At 44.1% G+C, this 21,316-nt stretch overlaps 2 protein-coding genes across 4 annotated transcripts; both read left to right on the top strand.

Annotated features, from left to right (window-relative positions):
* Positions 1-1,629: 1,629 nt before the first annotated feature.
* Positions 1,630-9,228, top strand: ecm1b (extracellular matrix protein 1b). 3 transcript variants are annotated; one of them, XM_083678977.1, is made up of 10 exons: positions 1,630-1,957; positions 4,078-4,128; positions 4,209-4,277; positions 4,573-4,650; positions 4,979-5,250; positions 6,344-6,549; positions 6,697-6,955; positions 7,179-7,396; positions 8,177-8,264; positions 8,692-9,228. In XM_083678977.1, exons 1-10 carry the CDS (start codon positions 1,888-1,890, stop codon positions 8,881-8,883), a joined length of 1,503 nt encoding a protein of 500 aa, XP_083535103.1. In that variant the 5' UTR covers positions 1,630-1,887; the 3' UTR covers positions 8,884-9,228. The 3 variants fall into 3 exon arrangements, with proteins under 3 accessions (XP_083535103.1, XP_083535102.1, XP_083535104.1); XM_083678976.1 differs by having other exon boundaries at positions 1,631-1,957; positions 6,670-6,955; XM_083678978.1 differs by lacking the exons at positions 1,630-1,957; positions 4,078-4,128; positions 4,209-4,277; positions 4,573-4,650 and adding an exon at positions 4,757-4,824 and having other exon boundaries at positions 6,670-6,955.
* A 752-nt stretch (positions 9,229-9,980) lies between these two features.
* Positions 9,981-19,053, top strand: pip5k1ab (phosphatidylinositol-4-phosphate 5-kinase, type I, alpha, b). Its single transcript, XM_083678938.1, has 16 exons — positions 9,981-10,029; positions 13,340-13,374; positions 13,950-14,042; positions 14,453-14,583; positions 14,743-14,860; positions 14,998-15,150; positions 16,015-16,314; positions 16,442-16,671; positions 16,790-16,873; positions 17,049-17,097; positions 17,263-17,347; positions 17,734-17,892; positions 18,117-18,249; positions 18,407-18,469; positions 18,656-18,743; positions 18,900-19,053. Exons 1-16 carry the CDS (start codon positions 9,984-9,986, stop codon positions 18,900-18,902), a joined length of 1,770 nt encoding a protein of 589 aa, XP_083535064.1. The 5' UTR covers positions 9,981-9,983; the 3' UTR covers positions 18,903-19,053.
* Positions 19,054-21,316: the final 2,263 nt, after the last annotated feature.

Genomic DNA, 21,316 nt, shown 5'->3' with positions numbered 1-21,316 from the left:
ATGGCCTTTGCACCAGTCAGCAGACAGAGAGATAGTCAGATAGGCAGACAGTGAGAGTGAAGGTTGCGGTCTCGCTGAACCATCGTTTGTTTGTCATCCTGTGCTCTCTGACCTGGGGAATGTGTGGAGTGTTCCAGGACAAACACATAGCTCTCTAAGTTACTGATCCCCACAGCCCCCAGCTCACATCAGAAATAGAGAACAAGATAAGACTTATTTTTTGCCTATAAACAATTTTTTTTACAGGAATTTGTTTCAGCGCCAAAAGCGTTCTGGACAATCAGTTCAAAATAAGAAAGTACAGTACAACTACACTTTGAACATATAGCACAGTGAACACAGATTGTACCTTGTGAAAATCTGACACATACTGTGGCTCTCAATGTACTTTTCTGGAAGACAGTATTGTCCCCCTAGTTTTAAGAAGGGAAGGATAGGTGGAAGGGATGGGTGAGGGGTGAGAGAGGCAGGGAGGGGGTGGCAAGGGGGAAGAACAGTCTGTAATTCTACAATGCAATCCCTCAGTTGACCATGACTCACTTTCTTGCTCTCTGAGATAATAAGTCTCTGGAATATAAACACAAGGCGCCCTTGGCCTCGCTCCCTCCCATAAAATCAACTCTTGCAACACGGTGGCCCTGTGATATTAGTAGGCTACAGCAGAGATGTATGTTAGGCTACTGTGTTACTCAACAGCTGCAAAAAAAGGGAAGTATATCTTCCTCACGATACCGTGAAGACATATAGAACATAGAGCATGTTGTTCCAGAGTGAGTGGTGCAAGAACTGTAACAGCTGGGGAGAGCAGCTGTGTCAGCGTAGATGGTCTCAGTGCATTAGAAATATATCTTTTCCAGACAGCAGATCATTCCTCTTCATTATGTGCTCTAACCATGGGTGTCACTGGCACTGCCAGACAGTGTTGGTCTGTGCAGTTGAGCTGCATTTCTTTGCACAGGGTGATTCCAGCGTTATGGTTCAATGAGCAGGATGATAGAAGCTATTGTGGAGGATTGAGGAGCGTACACCCAATAGCTTTATCTTACCAATACACACACCTCTATGATCTTTTCTATCTCTTTCTCCTCACTTTCCTTTAATCGGTGTCATCTTCTGTAGCATAATTCATGATAATATCATGAAACCAATGGTCAGGACAGTTTGTTGCGAATAGGGGGGTATATGATTTTCAAGGTTTATATTCACCATACTAGGTCTCACTACTGGGTTTGATTCCCGCTGGGACAATATATACTGAGAAATGTATGCACTCATGCAATGTAAGTCGCTTTGGATAAAAGTGTCGGCTAAATGGCATATATTATTATTATCATTATATTACTTTACGCATTTCTGCGCAGTGCTCATTTTATTGCGTTATTGAAGCAGATGTACTTTCTTCACAAAAGGACATGCCAGTTGAATACAACTTAATTAGCACGGCACTGCATTAGGGCACCATGCGTCAGATACTGTAATTGACATGCATACCACTTTACATATCACTTTGCTCCACAAGAGAGGATATGTCGGGATGACTCATGCCGGAAAACTTTATCCCTCCCTCTTCTTTCCCTCTCTCTGCGCCTCACCGCTCTAAAATCACAAAAAAAACATAAAGTGTGTGTGTGTTTGCCCCATTCGTGGCTCTGACATACAGTAGCCTACTCTACTCGCCATCTCACTCCAACTGGTACAGTCGGACTAGGGACTGACGCGAAAGATTTCAGACAGTTGACGCGCCGTTGTCCCTAACGTCGCTTCCTGGACATCGCTGTCAAACGGATTTGGCACGATTTCGCGGAACACGAGTGGTGTTGTCCCACCACTAAAAGAGACGACAGGAAAGTAGACGGAGACATCGGTCCAAAAGTGTCAGCACTCGCAATGGGTTGGTCTTGGGCTCTTGCCTGCTCGTGTGCATTCGTGCTGGTTTTCTTGTGCACGGCATCTGAAGGTTGGTGCAGTTTCGGACTTGCATGGTTTAAGCAATGTTGTGTTTTGTTCTTTATGTTTCCGCCTCCGCAGTTTACCATTTGCCCCAATGTTCGGTTACGCACCGTAGCAATTTGTTATGCCCATATGACGATCATCGCGCTAGGGAAATGAATCATTATTTCTGGCCTTACATTCCAAGCATCAAGTTTAGTGATGGACAACTACACTTTGTCCACAGTGTATAACTCAAACTAAAATAACTAAAAGAAAATGTATTGAGTGTAATGTGTATTGTGTTGAGTGTGTGCCAAATCCATTATTTGTATTTCTCCATTTTCATTAGGGTATTTTTTATTTCTTCCTTAGTCCTATGTTTTGAAAAACAGAACAGGCTCCACATGTTGCGCATGGTCAGACAGAATAGCATACAGTGCTGCTTGAAAGTATGTGAACCCCTTGTGCAATTATAGATTTTTTTTGTTTTTACCATGAAATCTTTATTTAATCAGAACCACTCTTTTTTATCTGACATAACAGGTTTATATTTACCAATTCCATATGTTGGTTTAGAGGAAATCATGCGTGTAGTAGGAAAACTAAATTATAAAGAAATTAGTGCAGGTGCAAAAATAAGTGAACCCCAAGTTGCATTGGTTAAATCAAGTAGGGAAGTAGAATCAGGTGGGTAAATAATTGGGTACCAAATGAACCAATCAAAGGAGAGATCTTTAGGAAAGAGTTTGAGCTGGACTGATAAATAGAAATAAGAAACTTGGTCAGTTTTGTGTTACCCATACAGCCATACATATATAACACCCCATGCTGAGAGGAAAGGAGATCTCAGAGGACATCAGGGCGAGGGTAGTGAGAGCACATCAGTCTGGGGAAGGCTATAAAATCATCTCAACTAGATTTGCGCTCCATCAGTCCACTGTGAAGTAAATCATTTACAAATGGAGAGCATTTAACATGACAGCAACTAGAGGTGGACGCCCTTCCAAAATATCCCCAAGAGCCACAAGAAAAATAATAAATCAGGTAAAAGCCAACCCAAACATAACATCTAGAGATTTGCAGACCTCCCTTGCTGCATCTCAGGTAACTGCATGCATCAACAATAAGAAGAACACTGAATCAAAATGGCATTCATGGGAGGGTGGCTAAGAAGAAGCCTCTGCTGTCTAAAAAGAACCAAAATACCCGTCTTAACTTTTGCCAGAGACGACCTGGACAAGCCTGAAGGTTTTTGGAAGTCCGTTCTCTGGACAGATGAGTTCAAAATTTACCTTTTTGCTCACAATCAAAACCACTATGTTTGGCGAAAACCCAGTGCCCACTTCCTACCACCAAAAGAACCTTATCCCAACAGTCAAGCATGGTGGTGGGAATGTCAAGATCTGCAGCTGCTTTTCCTCCTCTGGACCTGGACAACTCATTAAGGGAACCATGAATTCTGAGGTATACCAGGAGATTCTTGAACAGAACGTCAAGCCATCAGTCAAGGAGCTAAAGCTGGGCTGAAAATGGGTCTTCCAACAAGATAACCACCCAAAGCATTCAAGCAAATCTACCAAAGAATGGCTCAGGAGAAAGAAGATTTGTGTTTTGGATTGGCCAAGTCAAAGTTCTGACCTAAATCCAATCGAGATGCTGTGACAGGACCTGAAGCTGGCAGTTCATGCCAGACACCCCTCAAACCTCACTCAATTGGCTGAGTTCTGTAAGGAGGAGTGGGCAAAAATCCCTCAAAACAGATGTCAGAGACTGATTAGTGGCTATACAAGACGTTTACTCCAAATTATCGCTGCTAATGGAGGTGTCACAAGCTATTGACTGAAGAGGTTCACATATTTTTGCACACATGAAATCTGAATTGGTTAAATAAACCACTTTATTGATATATGAAAATATATCATTTTGTTTGTGTCCTTTATTTGGAATGTCTTTATTACAAATTGGGGTTTAGATAAAGTTTTTCTAAGTTAATTTGAGTATTTTATACAAAAATAATGGCCATCCCTGTAGGGTTCACAAACTTTCAAGCAGCACTGTACATGGATTATGTAACCAAAGGGTGGGTGTGTGTCTGTGTGCATGTGTGTCTGCCTGTCTGTGTTTACATTCTCTCATTTCCACCAGATGGACCCGACATGGGGCAGCGCGAGGTCACCTTTGACGAGATCATGCAAGGTTTGTGTGTGTGTGCGAGTGTGCGCATTTCCTCATGTTTGTTTTTGTGGTGCACTCACAATGCTGTGTGTGTGTCTTAGGAGTTAGTCTGCTGGAGCCTGATATGAGCCAGAAAATGGTGGATTTAGACGGACTTTGGGAACCTATAGGTGAGTGTTTGACATCTCTCCTTTTCTCATCAGAAATATGCCTAACCCAGGCTCTGTCTCAATACTGATCTGGTTATGACACTGATGATGGTCGTGACTTGTGTAACTGAAACGGTCTGTCACTGTACACCGTTACTTTTCCATTTTACCTTTATTCACTGGACATCATATTTGATCCCACTTATATGAAGTGGTGCTGACCACGTTTCGGCTAGGGATGTTCAGTGTGATTACATACAAATGATATAATACAGACCTGCTGACATACAGTCCTTGATTTGTGTGTGTGCTTTAGAGTTTCCTGACATGGAGCAGAGAGAGATCACCAATCCACCTCTGGACCCTGACCTGCTCAAAGCCCTCATGGAAAAAGGTGGATGCCTTGGTCCTTAGATGTTGTCTAATGTTGTGTAACATCCTGGGACATACTGTAATGTATATACAGTGAGCATACTGTACTACCTGTATTTTCCAGGAGGCTTCAGGGCAGCTGACTCAGATATGTCCCAGACTGATGTTACCTTCGACCTGGATGCAGATTTCACGTGTGTGTGTGTGTGTGTGTGTGTGTGTGTGTGTGTGTGTGTGTGTGTGTGTGTGTGTGTGTGTGTGTGTGTGTGTGTGTGTGTGCCACAACAACATTAATGTACGTTTTGTTACCCCCTCACTTTATGTCTCACTTGTCCCTCCCCCTCTCTCAGATCGGCCTGTGTTTGGGCCCCGCTCATTTGGAAAACCCGAACCCGTTGTCCTCTTTCCCCCTGGCCAGCCCTCACCTAGCAACCTTCAGGCCATCTGTCTCTCTGGTAACCGTCGACCCCGGTACCCAGCCCACTCCCTCCCCCGGTCTGGCTTTAGCCACCTGAGTCGCCAAGGAGATGCTGTCAATCGCGCAGAGTCTTGGTACAGTGTGTGTTGCAGAGCGAACGGGACACAGGAGCAGGCAGTCACACTGTGCTGCGTCAGACAGGCGGTGAGTGGCTATGAGTGGCAATCAAGGTCATAGGTTAATTCCATTCATGAATTAAATTCCAATTGGATCATTGAAAAAAAGGATATTCATTTTCAAAGATTGTTAATTCAATTGAAAAATCTTAGTATCTGAGTTTATGTTCCAATAGTCAGCATTATTTTATGTTATATATTTACTTTCTACTGTAAATTGAAAATAAAAATCTTTGGAATTTGACGTTTCAAATCACTTCCTAAATTGATGGAATTGAAAAGAATTGACCACAACCCTGGCGGCATACTGTTGGACCGTTTATATTGTTTCGCTGTACATTTTGTTGTTTTGTGAGGTGTTATTTACTCCTTATTTCCTATTCTACTCTGTTCAGTTGTTTCTTGTCCTGCTGATCTACTCTGATCGGTTATGTAGTAGTTCTGTATTGGTCAGCTGAGAACAATAGGGCTTCTTAAAGAGAGGCTGAATTGGCCTGGATTTTCCACCTCCTTTTAATTTTTTTTTAACAAGATTTGTTTCTTGGAGGTGGAGTTTGATGAACCAGCCAAAGCTCAGCCAAACCAGCCAAAGGGGGGAGGGGGGGAGAGAAAGAAAAGAACAGAACTATGAAAATATTGGGTTTATGTCCAAAGTTATCGTTGTTACACTTCTTTGTCATATGACTACTACCGAGGCCACAGACCATTTTCAACAGGAAACATTTAATTGGTTTTTCGCTTCAGTTCCTCTTTAACCACAGAAAGATCTTATTGCATATTACAATGTGACCGGATCCTGATACTCGCAATTTAAAAAAACAATTATACTGAGTCTACTACAAACAGAGCTATTTGTGCACAGATACAGTAGGAATGAGGACTGAGGGGAATAGAATGCAGGTTAGTAGCCAGGAGTAGTGGAGCCCAGGCAGACACAATAGACAGGTCTTGGCCCTGGCTCCAGATAGCGATGGGCAAGGCAGACACTTATCAGACCTCACCCTTGAAGGCAAAAGCTTTACCTTCACACTTTAGCCTTCTTTTTTGATCTCTCTCTCTCTCAGTTTCTGTGCGTCTTTCGGTGTAAACTGGTTGTATGAATCTGTTTTTTGTTCACTCAGTGGGAGCAATCCATATCCCAGTTTTGTAACGATGAGTTCTCAGTGAAAACACGACACCACCACTGCTGCAAGAAAGAGGGAGGGGCCAGGCTGAGCTGTTTCCATAGCGAGGCCCCAAACCCTGCATACCTGCCAACCAACCAGGGGCCAGAGACACTCACCCCACCTGAACCTGGCTTCACCTTTAACCCCAACACCTGTCAGAGGTACGGAGAGACACAGAGAAAGAAGAGGGAGAGGGTTGATAAGGGAGACCCTCATCAGCATCAATCCAATCTATATGATCTATGTGAAAGATGATAGGAACTAATTACCATGTCTGACAGGTCTGGCCTGTCCCCACGCAACTTCAGGTTAAAGAAGCCTTCCTTCTACATTCCTCCTACACCCCGAAAGTCTGACATCAGCTTCCCCCCTGGACGCCCCACCTCAGCCAACATCCAGTTGGTCTGCCGCTTACGCAAGCTCCGCCCCCTCTACCTCCCCAAGTGCCTGCCACGCACAGGCTATGGCTGGCTGGCCCGCCAATCAAAGGCCGTCAACCGTCTTGAGAAGGGACTCAAACGTTGCTGCAAAGGACAGGAGGAGGTGCTCCCCTGTGCTGACTCTGTGGTAATAAATGTGTGTGCGTGCATGCATGCGTGTACGCATATACTCATGTTTGTTTTTGTGGTACACTCATAATGCTGTGGGTTTTGGTCTAAGGGTGTGTGCAGATTATATGGGCTTTACACTACATGCCTGCACAGGTGGATATGGGGAAATATTTTTTTAATATAAGTTTCCTCCATAATATAAGGTCCCCCCCCTCTCTCTCTTACCTCTGCCTCATTAGTGGCGTGAGGTGATACACAGGTTCTGTCAGGAAGAGAAGGAGGGGAGTTCATCCCAATTCTCCTGTTGTGAGATTGGAGAGGGGGAAGAGCGATACAACTGTTTCTCTGCCCGTGCCCCCCACCCAGGCTACAACAGGGAGCTGCTCTCTACCCCTGCCCCACCACAAGCCCCCACCCTCGGCCAGATCTGTGAGACACACAAGATCATCAGGAAGAAGTAAGGGAGGTGCTTGGTGACCAAACTTTGTTTGTGTGCGCGCACGCGCACGTGTTTGTGAGTAAGAGAGAGTGAGTTGTGTTGAATGTTGGTTTAGTGTTGCTTCAGGACACGGTAGATTTAATTTCTCCCTTTTCTGTGTTTCAACATAATTATTGTTTATAATATCTGGTCTCTCATATTTATTTGGAACTCACACGGTTAGGGTTAGAACAGTAGACACCCAGATCATAGAGAAAGTCTATAGTTCATGTAGTAGACAGTGACCGTGTCAATTGCATAGGTGTTGCATGAAACCCTCTTATTACTCACTCTTTTGACAAGCACTGAAGCTTCCCAACCCCACCCACAACCCCACCCCCAACCCCACCCCCACCCACACATTTACATTTTTGGCATTTAGCAGACACCTTTATCTAAAGCAACTAAAGAACAAGTACATTTGTCTGAAGTGAATCATCAGTCGTCATAAGAAAAACAAATCTATGCTAGGACCAGGGGCCATTGGCAGTCACAATGATAGAAGATGGAAGGATTACTTTTTTATTATTATTATTTACAGTAGGGAAACTGTACAGGGGGGTAGTGGGGATGAAGAGGTCTTTCCAGTCCTTCCTTCTCTCCCTATTATTCCTCTCTCCAGCTGACAGCCCTATGCCACAGCAATTTGTACAAGCAACACTAGTTGCTACAGGGTACCAGTTTGATTTATTATGATGACAGTTACATTATAATGTCAAAAAGCCTATGAATCTTCTAAAATGTATGATTCTCTCTCAGGTTCCCTGTGGGTCTCCCCATCCAGAGCTTAGTGAGCAAATGCTGCCCCCTGCCATCAAACCAGAGAACTAGATGTGTACAGGAAAAAGTGAGTAGGACAAATACAAACATGTTTGGGATAGAAATTGGAGGACAGGCTCATTGTAACCATTCCTCATTCCGTTCTATGCATTACAATGAGCCTGTCCTCCAATTTCTACCTCTACCAGCCTCCACTCCCATACGCACAGATCTAGAAAAGGATGACTTCCATCCTCCAAGCATAACCTCAACACATACGAAGAAAAAACGCAAACAGGCCTACATCAGCGCCAAGTAACGTTGATAAACAGACAACTTGTGTCAACAGGTTCGGTAACAAATTAATTGATTGTGATTGTTATGAGGGTCGATGAGGAACTCTCTTTCCCATCACTTAAAGACCTCTGTTATAATTGTTTCATAGCTATGAACTTTGATGACATGCATGTCTTTGGATGTTGTTGAGTTTGTTATTTCTATTTCTTTGACTCCAGCTTCTGATGCTGTCGAAGACTCTGTGTTCTGCAAAGAAGCCTTCCTCCCCCTCCTCCCCTGCTGTCTCCCTTCAGTGCTGCCCTCCATCCCCCGAAGACTCTCCCAAATGCCTCTCCAGGTTGCTCATGGACGCCATCACTAAGGCAACCAAGTCCTCACGACTCAGGAAGAGGAAGTGCCCCCTCTCCTGATAACTTGAGGTAGAAGTTGCAGAAATTACAGATCTAGGATCAGTGTACCCTCCCCTAACTCTTTCCTCAGGAGGATTACAAAATATCTGTCTCTGGACTAGTGGTTAGGGGCAACAACCTGAAAAGGCTTTCACGCTATCTGAATGCACATAAGAAGCCAGTATTACTGTTATAATGTGAGTGTTCTTACAATGAAACAACAACAGTTGGAGACCTCTCCTTTAGTGCTTCCTTTACAAATCAACCCTGCCATTTACAGTACCACTTCTTTTATATACCTTACTGTTTTTTACTTTCTCTACCTATCTGTAACATTCTTAATAAATGATTTATATTTTCAAAATGTATCCTGAGCCATGTATTTTGATCCAAAAAAGAAAAGGTCAATTGATTGGCCTTATTTTTAGCACCATTATTAGTTCCATGTTTGTAAGCAGAGCTCCTCTGAAAAAGAGACATCGGTCTGAGGAGGGTCCCCTGCCTGAATAAAGGTTTAATAATAATTACAAGGAAAGTTGTTTATCCATCAATGCAATTGTATGTCCACCAGGTTTGTGACTGACACATTGTTACTCTTTCTGCGCATAACGCTTTAAAGGTGGCGGACACAATGTTCAGTTAAGAGGCAATCTGGTATTCAAACAACAGCAAAGCAGTCTGCCAGCCACTTTTTGGGGTAAAAAAAACAGCTGAGGGATAAGGATAAGGCTGGAGAAATGAGGGCTGACCATCCATGAGATCAAAATTAGAGTTTTAACCATGTTTTGAAGCAATACAGTGTTTGTTTACAATTACATTGTTTATTGTTGATATATACACAAACATAAACACTCATCAGAGAATTTGTCAATTCACATTGGAAAAATATACAATTCATAAACATTCATTAACAAAACAAGATATTACCACTTCTAAGGATATAGATAATTATAGATTCTCTGATATTACATTGCACTTTTCAAATTCTGTTGACTTGACTGACGTCTGACACTGTTCCAAACATCTCCCATAAGAGATGAATGGTAGTCTCAGAGAGGGTTCACTCTGGGTAGTCTGAGCAAAATCCTGTGCTCGTGTCTCTGTGATCAAATCAATCCAAAATGGCGACCGCCGTCCCAGCTGATTCGGGATCGACTGCTCCGACAGGTAGCTAGCAAGCCAAAAATAAACATTTGAGCACATATTTTTGTAACGGTAAAGTAACGGAATAGATCCACATATTCAGCTCCGCATATAATTGAGTGCCTTTTGGGTGGTATATGTTCAATTGACTAAATGTATCCTTCTGAATCTAAGCTAGCAATGGCTGTTGTTAGCCAGCTTGCTACAACAAGCTACTACTAACAAGCCAACGTTCTAATATAACGATTGGGGAAATGGGCTGCAGTCCATGCATTAACATATTATCTACAATATTAGCTAAAACCTAGAAGTTGTGTTATCCGTGGTAATGAAGTAGTATGGCTTCTCATAGGGGTGGTCACACAGCTGGTTTGGCTAGTAATGTAGCTATCTAGCGAGATAGCAAATTGGCTAAATTCAATTAGTACCATGTTTGCTAGTAATTAGCTAATAGTAGATATTCTGTCCAGCCATCGTATAACTGATTAGCCACTGGAAACCGGACGATTGGGCCTAGTTATCAAACATTCATCGCCAGCTCACTGAACCGGCAGCGGGGGTTTTAGTTTGTCGTGTTTTTTTTTTTTTTTACATGGATAACAAAACAATTGTACATTTGAAACCCCATACATTTCAGCGTCACCTACTCGGGAACTATAGCTACCAGAGTTGACAAGCTATTCTATTCTCTTTCGGCATTTCTAGTGGTTGCAAAATCACCTCTTATGCCAGTTGCTGCTAGACGGTGTTGGACTGTCTACTACTGTTGTTGACTTGACTGTAGAGTAGCCTAATGATTTCCGCAGCTTTTCGACACATGACAACTGACTGTCACGAAGATCCAATCAATTAGACTCAGGGCAGGCCAGAATGTGGTCGTGGGAGCCTCCTGTTCCTCATACCAGACCATTTACACATTTACCATATTCACACTGGCCCTGAGAGGAATTTACCATCATCAGACCATTACACAGTCACCGAGGCTTAGTTGTCCAAGTTAGATGCTTTTGGTTGTGCTCACTAGGTATATATAGTACTTCAGTCATTTTGATAAACAGTGATGCTTGGATAGATCAGGAGTCCTCTTTCTCCCTCAGGCTAGTCATTCTATATCTGGCACTGCTAGTGTGTCTGTTTTAGTTGCTCTTCCCTCAGGAGCCAGTTTGAGTCAGAGCATGAGAATAGCTCAGGTCTGTTTTGGCACCATAGTTTAAATATCACAGCTGATTACTTTTGGGGATCTAAAGTCTGAAAACAGTTGTCACAAAGCCAATAAACACGCACATAGGTTATGATGCAGGCTGTTCTCTTGCTCTATATATAAGCTTATAAATTGGGCCAAGAACCAGCACATTTATAGTTCTCTGTCAGACATAAGGGAGTGTGTGTCCTGTAGTATTGCTCTACATTTAGGCTGCATGCCACTAGTAACAACAAGCATGTGAATAGGGCTGGCACTGGAGAAGTGTTTAGTACATAGAAAGGGATGCATACATGTTTTTGGGAAAAAATGAAGAAACAGCTGCTTGTTTCTAGTACTGTCTAGTGTTGTTGTTTTTAATGTGTCCAGTTAGAATTGTGTGATTAGAACCTCAGAGAGGTGTGTGTCTGGCTGTTATGGTAGTGTTTGGCTGACATTAGCCTATTAGTCTACCCAGCCTCCTAGGCTAACTTTATCTTACTCCACAGACATTAGGACTCAGTTCTGGAGAAGGGCCTTGCAGAGAGGTATCTGCATGGGGTTGATGTGTGTGTGCTGTGTCTCTGTGTGAGTAGGCTAATTGTGTGCCATGTGTGTCTTGTTTAATTTTCATCTAAAAGAGAGCAAAAGGAAAGTGGAGAGAAGGTTGTGTGCTGTTTGTGTTTTGGTGTTGTTGTTTTTTTAAGTAACATAGGCTTATCACTCCAATTGTTTGTGTACTTGCTGCACTTGGCTAACACACTGATCTCTTAGAGCTTGCTCAAGCAATGTAGACAATTTTGATTGATTCATTTGATGTGGTTAATCTGTGGGACACAGTTGGATATTACACAGCAATCCTTAGGCCTGTTGTCTCCTACAATCATTCCTACCATGTTTTCAATTAATCTCTCACCTCGTGCCTCTCACTGTCCTCATCGTAACTTGGACCTACCCACACTAACAGCAGGCACATTTTTTTGCAACAGTTTGTAATAGTGTTACGTTAGAACTCAGATTCAAAAATAGCCGTTATCGGGGAGAGGGCGAGATCGAAGATTTGAGTCCAGACAGTTTTTTTTTTTTTGTGCCAGATTTGTACACTCAAAGACGTGTTTGCTGCATTTTTAAGTTGTCCTGCAGAGAAACCTAGCCTAAGTAAGGGGGCATGTAGGTTACAAGGAAAGTCCCAAAGGAGATCTGTACTAAAACATAAGAAAAGTTAAAAAGCTAGGTGGGTTCCAGTGAATGAAGTTTGGCATTGACTGTGGTAGGAACACTGGTCTAGACACAGGATATGGCTCATGCAGTAGTTGGAGATGGGCCTAATGCATCGTCGTAAAGTGTTCTGCCTGGCTTTGCCGTGGCCTATCCCTCCCTTTCTTTCCCCCTGAAACTGGTTTCACCCGTTAAATCCATTGCTAGTCAAGTTGTCTTCAGGTCTATTACGCTGTTGGCATCGAGTGCTGCTCTATGCTGGGGCACACAGTGTCTGCGCTGTTGCCGCAGGCTGGGCCAGGGATAGATGGACAGACAGAGAGGCTCTCTGCTGTAACACTAGCTGAGCTGTCTGGAGATGAACCCGTCTAGAGCAGAGACTCAGACAGATTGCCAGTCTGAGGCAGTGAGAGAAGCGCTATGCAAATTAAATCCATTGATATTGAAACAGAGTAAAACAATTCAGGGTTTCTTGTAGATGGGAGGTAGCAAGAATAGCCTAGTTCCAGGGGGAGAAGCTGCAGCCGAATGTAGAGCAGCATACGCATGGGAACAGTAATCCCAGTATAGCAGCACTGCTATTGAGAGCAGCAATTAGCCTACTGTGCCAGGCCAGCATACTGCTACTCAGCATCTCCTCTGGAGAAGGGAGGTGGGGAGGGCCGGAAAAATAGCACAGCTGTTATTCTAATTAACTACGAGAGGTTTTTGGCGTGTAAATTATGCCGCATTTATGAAGTTGACTTGGGCAATTTGTGCATGAAGTGGTGAGACTGCATTTAAAGGCTGGATACTTTTATGTGGATTTTCTCCATAAACTTGACATTCATGTTACTACAGCTGGCTAATTAAGGGCTGAGATTAGAATGGATGTTTTCGAAAGAGAAAAGGCCTGTTACTCTGTTCTCATGTGTTTATCTCTCTCTCTCTCTGCAGGGTCCAGTGGGTCTCGAAAAATGGCTTCTCCAGAGGTAAGACAGACAGATAGCTAGTCTATCTTTTTACACATAAACAGTAGGCTATTTTACCTAACTTGGCACTACCTGGTTGTGTTGGAGCACAGAGCGTTGTGTTGCAATGAGGTCGATAATCCTATGGGGTTTCAGTGGCACATGTCCCGTGTTGAATATTCTAATTGATTCCAACACTCATCTGTCAAAGAAACTCACTACTAAAATGATGAAACCCCTCCAGGCTAACATGTTGCTATGGGGAAAAGTATGTGTTAGCATTCATGTATTTATACAACACCTGGCTGTGGGAGTGAAGTCAGACCTCGGTGAAGGTGAATGTTGACCCTGTCAACTCTAAAGTAGGAGGGGGTTAAAACTGGTTTATGGTTTCTGTTTGTAGTGGCAGATGTTTAACCGCACAATAGAAAGTACATAATGACACTGGAACCTGTTTTAAGAGGACAAAGGACACACACACAGAAATGAACTATCCATTGTATTGTTTTTCTTTCACCCCATTCACTTATCCTTCTGTCTCTTTGTTTCTTTTCTACTGCCCCATTTCTCTCCCTCCATGTGTCCCTCTCTCTTAGATGCCTGGGTCCTCGGGCACTGCTCAGAGTATGAAGAAGACCATCGGACACCGAGGTGTTGAGACCACCACAGGAGAGACCACCTACAAAAAGGTCAGCAAAAGCTAGCTTGAGGTCAAAACACACTCACTCCTGCACACAGACTGAAATATACTGCAACAACCTATAAAAAGACACGCAGTCTTTTTTCAACCTATAAAAAGACATGCAGAATGAAGAAGTAAAGCAAAGTGAAGATACAGTGTATCAGCTACGTATCTGTTGTGCCACAAGAAATAGATTAGAGTTCTCCAGCTGCAGTGAAAGGGACACCCACAAAAATGTGTTCTAAATTTAGCATTAAGTCCCCCCTTTCCCCTCCCCAGTCCTAGTCACCCATAGATGGTAGAAGAAAATACAGAAGCATTTTTAGAGGTGTCAGTCATAGGTTTGTATGCATGCTTGAAACCCCCTCTCTGACACACACCTCATTCTCCGCCTCTTTCTCTAACCCCCCTCTCCAGACCACCTCATCTGCCCTGAAAGGTGCCATCCAGCTGGGCATCACCCACACGGTGGGCAGCTTGAGCCAGAAGGCAGAGAGGGATGTCCTCATGCAGGACTTTGTTGTGGTCGAGAGCATCTTCTTCCCTGGGTAAGTGAAGCTGATTGAGTTAGTGTGTGCGCATTTGGGTGAATGTCATTTTTTTTGGTGAATAATCCTCTGGTATTCAGCTCACTTTAACACTGTCATTGTCCTCACTACTTGTCCATCTTCCCCCTCCTCTCTCTCCCTCTTCTCCCTCTCTCTCAGTGAGGGCAGTAACCTGACCCCTGCTCATCACTACAGTGATTTTCGGTTTAAGACCTATGCTCCCATCGCCTTCCGCTACTTCAGAGAACTTTTCGGCATCCGGCCGGACGACTACCTGGTCAGTAAAGATACAGTACAGCACACATAACTCTTTACCCCTCTTGTCTACCACTAGAATTGCTAGAGTTCTTGATGTTGTCGTTGATTGGCTGTGTCTGGTTGTAGTTTTCTAATCCTCTTGCTCTTCTCCTACAGTATTCTCTGTGTAACGAGCCGCTGATCGAGCTGTCTAACTCTGGAGCCAGTGGCTCTCTCTTCTATGTCTCTGGTGATGATGAGTTCATCATTAAGACTGTACAGCACAAAGAGGCAGAGTTTCTCCAGAAACTTCTACCTGGATACTTCATGGTAAGGGTGGGGGAGGAATCAAAGTGGCGAACTGTGTGTGTGTGTGTGTGTGTTTGTTTGTGGACTCCTGGAGACAAGGGTCTATATTATAACTTAACCATGCTGTCACCAGACACTCACTGAGCACTTTATTAGGAACACTATACTAATACTGGGTAGAGCCTCCCTTTGTTTCCAATATCTCGTGGCATTGATTCCACGAGATGTTGGAAACAACATGATTGCATCACGCAATTCCTGCAGATTTTTCAGGTGCACTTTCAAGCTGTGAATCTCCTGTTCTACCACATCCCAAAGGTGTTCTATTAGATTCAAATCCGGTGACTGGGAAGGCCACTGAAGAATACTGAACTCATTGTCGTGTTCGTGAAACCAGTTTGAGACGACTTTTGCTTTGTGCCATTAGAAGATGGGTAAATTGTAGCTATGAAGGGATGCACATAGTCAGCAACAATACTCAAATAGGCTGTGGCATTCAAGCAATGATTGATTGGTATAAACGGGCCCACAGTGCGCAAACTCTACAGACTGTTGTGCGTGAAAATCCCAGGAGATCAGTAGTTTTAGAAATACTCAAACCAGCCCGTCTGGCACCAACAATCATGCCACGGTCAAAATCACTGAGATCACATTTTTTCCCCATTCTGATGGTTGATGTGAACATTACCTGAAGTTGCTGGCCCGTATCTGCAGGATTTTATGCATTGCACTGCTGCCACACGATTGGGTGATCAGATAATTGCATTAATGAGAACATGTACAGGTGTTCCTAATAAAGTGTTCAGTCAGTGTATGTCTAAGGGTTAACCTGATCTTATTCAGTCCTCACTCTCCTCCCCTCCCTGTATTCCCTCTCCTCTACAGAATCTCAACCAGAACAAGCGAACCCTGCTACCTAAATTCTACGGGCTCTACTGCATCCAGGCTGGAGGCAAGAACATCCGTCTGGTGGTGATGAACAACCTGCTGCCCCGCTTGGTCCACATGCACCTCAAATACGACATGAAGGGCTCCACCTATAAGAGACGAGCCTCGCCCAAGGAGAGGGAGAAGGCCGTGCCCACATACAAAGACCTGGACTTCATACAGGACCTGCCTGACGGACTGCTGCTGGAGCCTGACAACTACAATGCCCTCAGCAAGACCATCCAGAGAGATTGCCTGGTGAGAGAGGGAGGAGTGTGTGTGTGTGCGCGCGCTCTCTTGGTACTCCAGGACTAATGCCTCCAGAGTTGTAAAACCATGGACGTCAGTGTGTATGTAACAAGTCTTCTATTTGTGTGTTCTGTAGCTCCTCCAGAGTTTTAAGATCATGGACTACAGTCTGTTGGTGGGCATCCATAATCAAGAGCAGGCGAGTCGTGAGAGAGGAGTGGGGCAGGCGGGGGACAGCGGTGGGTCAGAGGGAGCGGTGACTCCGGACCAGCGCCGGACCCAGGCTCAGAAGAGTCTCTACTGCACAGCCATGGAGTCCATACAGGGAGAGGCCCGTGGGAAAGGAGTCCTGGACTCAGAGGACCAGTGAGTCATTACATGACCCACCCAAGGCTGGATGTCAAACTGAATTTGAGTTGAATATTTAAAAAAAAAATATATATATATCTTAACATTACACTAATAAGTCTCTGTGTCATTTCAGTATGGGGGGGATCCCTGCTCGGAACACTAAGGGAGAGAGGATGCTGGTCTTCATTGGCATCATCGACATTCTACAGTCCTACAGGTTAGTGTGTGCACCTGCGCAGGTATACATGTGTACAGAATTTGTATTATTTCTCCCTTTGAGTTCATCTTAGTCACCATTGGGTTATTGTGACATCTTTCTGTATTTGAATACCATATGTACATTGTGACCGTTGGGACATACTGTACAGGATCTGAGTGGATTTTATTTTCAGATTCATCAAAAAGTTGGAGCATTCATGGAAGGCCCTGGTCCATGATGGGGTAAGATCCTACACACCTTACCCCTGTTTTTCATTTGCTCATATTCCAAAGTCATTCTGGCAACACTTAAGTGAATGTCTTTATAATTCTACTGCAACTGTTCTATGACAGAGTTATAACTGAGTTCTATATCCGGTAATAACCACTATTTCCTCTCTTCTGTAGGACACAGTTTCAGTGCACAGACCAGGCTTCTATGCTGAGCGCTTCCAGCATTTCATGTGTAACACAGTGTTTAAGAAGATTCCACGTAAGACCGCACGCATGCATTTACATTTATGGCATTTAGCAGATGCCTTTATGCAAAGCGACTTACAACAAATACATTTGTCTTTGTAAGGGAATCATCTATCCATCAGTCATCATAAGAAAAAGTAATCTATGCTAAGACCAGGGGCTACTGGCATTCACGATGCTAGAAGAAGGAATAATAATAATAATTATTATTATTATTTTGCACATACACACACACGCACACATACATAAACAGAACCCCTCTACCCCACACCCCAATGATTACAGAGAAAGGTGGAATTCATGACACAACAGGTTTTTAACAGGTAACTGAGTTCTGCATATGTAGATATATTGTGGTCCTTGTTGACTGTTCCATTCCTTCTCCCTCCCCTCCCTCAGTGAAACCCTCTCCATCTAAGAAGAGTCGTGGTGGTGGTCAGGCAGGGCTGAGGAGAGCCCCCACCCTTGGAGGGCCCACCCCCCTCTCCCACGCGGTAGTCGATTCCAGGCTGGTCTACCACTCCCACTGTAACCGTACAGACATGGAAGGAGAGAGTGGTGAGTTGAGAGGGTGGGTGGGACGGTGGGTGGGGGGGGGAGCGGAGAGCTGTATCCCACCTAACCTAGCCATAGTGCAAAATGGAAGTGTTGGAAGTAACATATTGCATCCATCCATCCAATCGTTTGGTGTCTTCAGGTGTGCTTAGGGTGTAGGGACTAGATGATGATTTTATATTGGGCTATAGTTCCCCCTCCTCAGTCTGTTTCTCCCTTGTGTTCAGGCATGCAGTCGGGCAGACCAGACCTGGTGCCAAGGACCCCTCCCCTGGTGGGAGGGTCAGGTGACTGTGAGACCAACCTCTCCACCTCATCACTAGGCAGCACAGGGCTCACCTCCTCCTCTCCTCCACTACGGTAAGACATCCCTCCATTTCCCACATTACCTCTCTCCCTCTCCTTTTCTCCACTTCCTCTCCTCACCTGCTCTCCTCCGCTCCATTAAGATGCCTCCTCCTCACCTCCTTCTCCTCACCTCTTTCTCTCCTCTCCCCCTCCCCCGTTCTCTCTCTAGGTCAGTAGGGGTGGAAGTGCACAAATCTGCATGTACAGACCAAGACCACGGTGCCTCTCAAAGGTATTGTAGACACGAGACAACACTCACTTTACAGTACATGTACTCACAGGTCTTGTCCCACACACGTTTGTGCATACTGCTGAACACATCATGACTCATCTGCACAAGAAAACCATGCACTGATAAGTACACACACACACACACACACACACACAGATCAGTTACTTCATCTGCTTTCTCTCTTAGTATGGGGGCAGAAGCATCGGGTGAACAGTCAGGGAATGAGGATGCCATCTCACTATCAGACATCGTCCCTGAGACCAACATCTGTTTTGTAAGTCTGGGAGAACAATAGTTTTATTTTTGGTAGTGTTCTGGGGAATAACGATGAGTGACAATCTATCATTTCTGAATTTGCCATTATATTTGTCACCTAAATGTCTCTTACTCACACTAATGATTTAGTTTAATGGAAGCTTGTCCTCCACAGTAAAAGTAGAACTGGAGTCATCAGAAAAGAAGAGGTGATTCTGGAAGATGAGGTGGGCAGGTGAGATGGAGAAGAGTCACGCATCGCCAAGATCGCCCTCTCCCTCCTCCATCATTCCCTCCCTATCTGCAGGGGAGGTTTGGAAAGCACTCCGAGCTGGTTGAAGGAGGAGGTTGGGGGATTTCATAATTTGTAAAAGGGGGTTGGGGGGGAGACAGACAGACAGAGAGTGAGTGTGTGGTAGTGATTGTCTGCAGGCTTTCTCAGACACATGGTATGCTGCTAGAAAACCAACTCTAACTATATTACAGGAGTCACTGTTTCACTGAGCCCACTTACATTGTCCACACCTGTCACAAAGCCCTACAGCCCTTAATGGATGGCTCATTAGCAGCCCCGCTATGACCCTGCATAGACATCCCTACGACCATGGACCACTATAAGCATGCACTTCACCTACTTGTCAGTTACTATAGCGACAGTAACTCTCAGAGCCTGCACAAGAGGCGTGGCCCTCACTCCCATCACCTCTACAGATGGGCAGAGACCACATTCTAACTTGGAATACGTACTGCATGGGCATAACTCCCAACTTTGACAGTTCTTCATCTAGTTTGGTTGGAGGTGGTAAATTTGTCTGACAACTGTATACTACACTTAACGCAAGAGTTTGGCATTTGAAATGCTTGAAATAAGTGTCTTCAGAGATATATTACCAATTTTTCTTTCTCTTGGTGTAATGAATTACAGTTGGAATCCTTATCACAAAGGGTGGAATAGAATGCTCAGAGTCATGTCATACAGCTCAACGCTTAAATTGTCCTCTGAGTCTTTCTCCATGCTCAGTGTTCAGCCAGCCTGCCCCTCTAGCCCAGCAGCAGAGAGGGATGTAGGCACAGGCATGCCTGCATCAAAGGACACACGCACACTCGCGTAAACAGGCTTTAGAATAATGTGTGTGTGCATGCGTGCGTGCAGTCTAAGTGGGTTCAGTTGTACATGACTCAGTCCCCAATATCTCCTTTATAATCATCCACATTCTCCTCAAGGCCAGGGGGAAATGCAAGGGACGGGGGTGACTAATCTCTAGGGTTTTGTAACTGTTATAAAGACCACACTATCATTGTTATTGACGGGAAACTATCATGCTATTGTTACACTGACCTTCAAATCTCCAATCATTCTCTAAAGGAATATGGATGTAACTGACTGAATTTTGGGGGTAAAGTTGCACTAGTCCAGACTTAGTTGCATATAAAGAGTTTGGCTAACTTGATTTGGTATTTTGCTAGATGCCATGTTGGGACCATAAGGTCCAACATGCTAATCACATATTCAAATGTTCTTGTCTTTCAACATATAGTGCCAACATGGCAGACAGTTTGCTGAAATCTAATCTATGGCTCTGGTATGGGCGGGGGGGCATTTGTCAGTCTGTCGCTCTGATTTTCATGGTTACCCCAGAATCTCCCTTTCTGTCGAGAGAACATGTGTTCAACAGCGTCAAAGGTTTAAGGCAGAGCAATTTTGTGAGGCTCACCACAACAATAGACAAAACAGAGGAGACAGACCACATACTCTGGCTTAATTCCAAATCGCTCCATGGCCCCGGGCTAGCCACTCCTGTTAAAACTCATCGGATTGGATGAGTATAAGGAAAGCAACATGGCAGTTCCTCCATCCTGTCCTCTGATAGGCTAGGGAGATTTAGTTATATTGCTCATACCTATCCAATCCTCTCTTATCTACAGGAATGACCAGGGGGTAGGAGCTAGAGGTTTATTTAGAATTTCACACTCTGCTATCCTTCCTTTTCATGCTTGTGCCTTTTTGTGTCTCATACTGTCTGGTGCTAGTCTTGCAGAGTTATGAGACTTTTTAACGTTTGTGTGTGTGGGCTTGAGTTACACACATTCAAGCCCCTCTTGTCATTACAACTGCCTGCAATTTCTTGGTTCTTTGCATCACACTGCCAGTCAAGAGTGTCTCCGTGGGAGGAAATGGACCATCAACCGGCAAGCTTGAAAGGATAGGCCAATCAAAATCCAGAGTTTTTAATGTACACATCACTTCCGCTTTTCTTTGTCCACTCCACCTTAATAATGTTTCATATACATTCAATTTACACTATTACGAAGATGATAGCTGAGATTATCTGTTGTCCTGCAGGTAATATTATTACTACCAGTGTTCTCCAAGTGCTTTTATACACAATACCATAGATCGGCAACAAGGCATTTCTGCTGGTTACAGAAATGCCTGTTACCCCCACTCTTGGACCAACTATGATATTTTACCACATTGTATGTGTGATTAATGGGATTTGTGTATATGTAGATTGCACATTGTGCATGGACTATCCTTGTTTATTTTTCATATGAACATTATCGGTTTGAAATTTGTCTTTATTTGCTCAT

Source organism: Argentina silus (genome assembly GCF_951799395.1).
Source record: "Argentina silus genome assembly, chromosome: 10".
Taxonomy (NCBI): domain Eukaryota; kingdom Metazoa; phylum Chordata; class Actinopteri; order Argentiniformes; family Argentinidae; genus Argentina; species Argentina silus.
This window is presented reverse-complemented; position numbering and strand designations above follow the sequence as displayed.

Coding starts and splice junctions, on each gene's coding strand:
- ecm1b (XM_083678976.1), top strand. CDS start 1,888: ATGGGTTGGTCTTGGGCTCTTGCCTGCTCGTGTGCATTCGTGCTGGTT. Junction 4,651..4,978: donor CAAAGCCCTCATGGAAAAAG/GTGGATGCCTTG, acceptor CCCCTCTCTCAG/ATCGGCCTGTGTTTGGGCCC. Junction 6,956..7,178: donor TCCCCTGTGCTGACTCTGTG/GTAATAAATGTG, acceptor CTGCCTCATTAG/TGGCGTGAGGTGATACACAG.
- pip5k1ab (XM_083678938.1), top strand. CDS start 9,984: ATGGCGACCGCCGTCCCAGCTGATTCGGGATCGACTGCTCCGACAG. Junction 14,043..14,452: donor GAGAGACCACCTACAAAAAG/GTCAGCAAAAGC, acceptor CCCCCTCTCCAG/ACCACCTCATCTGCCCTGAA. Junction 15,151..16,014: donor TTCTACCTGGATACTTCATG/GTAAGGGTGGGG, acceptor TCTCCTCTACAG/AATCTCAACCAGAACAAGCG.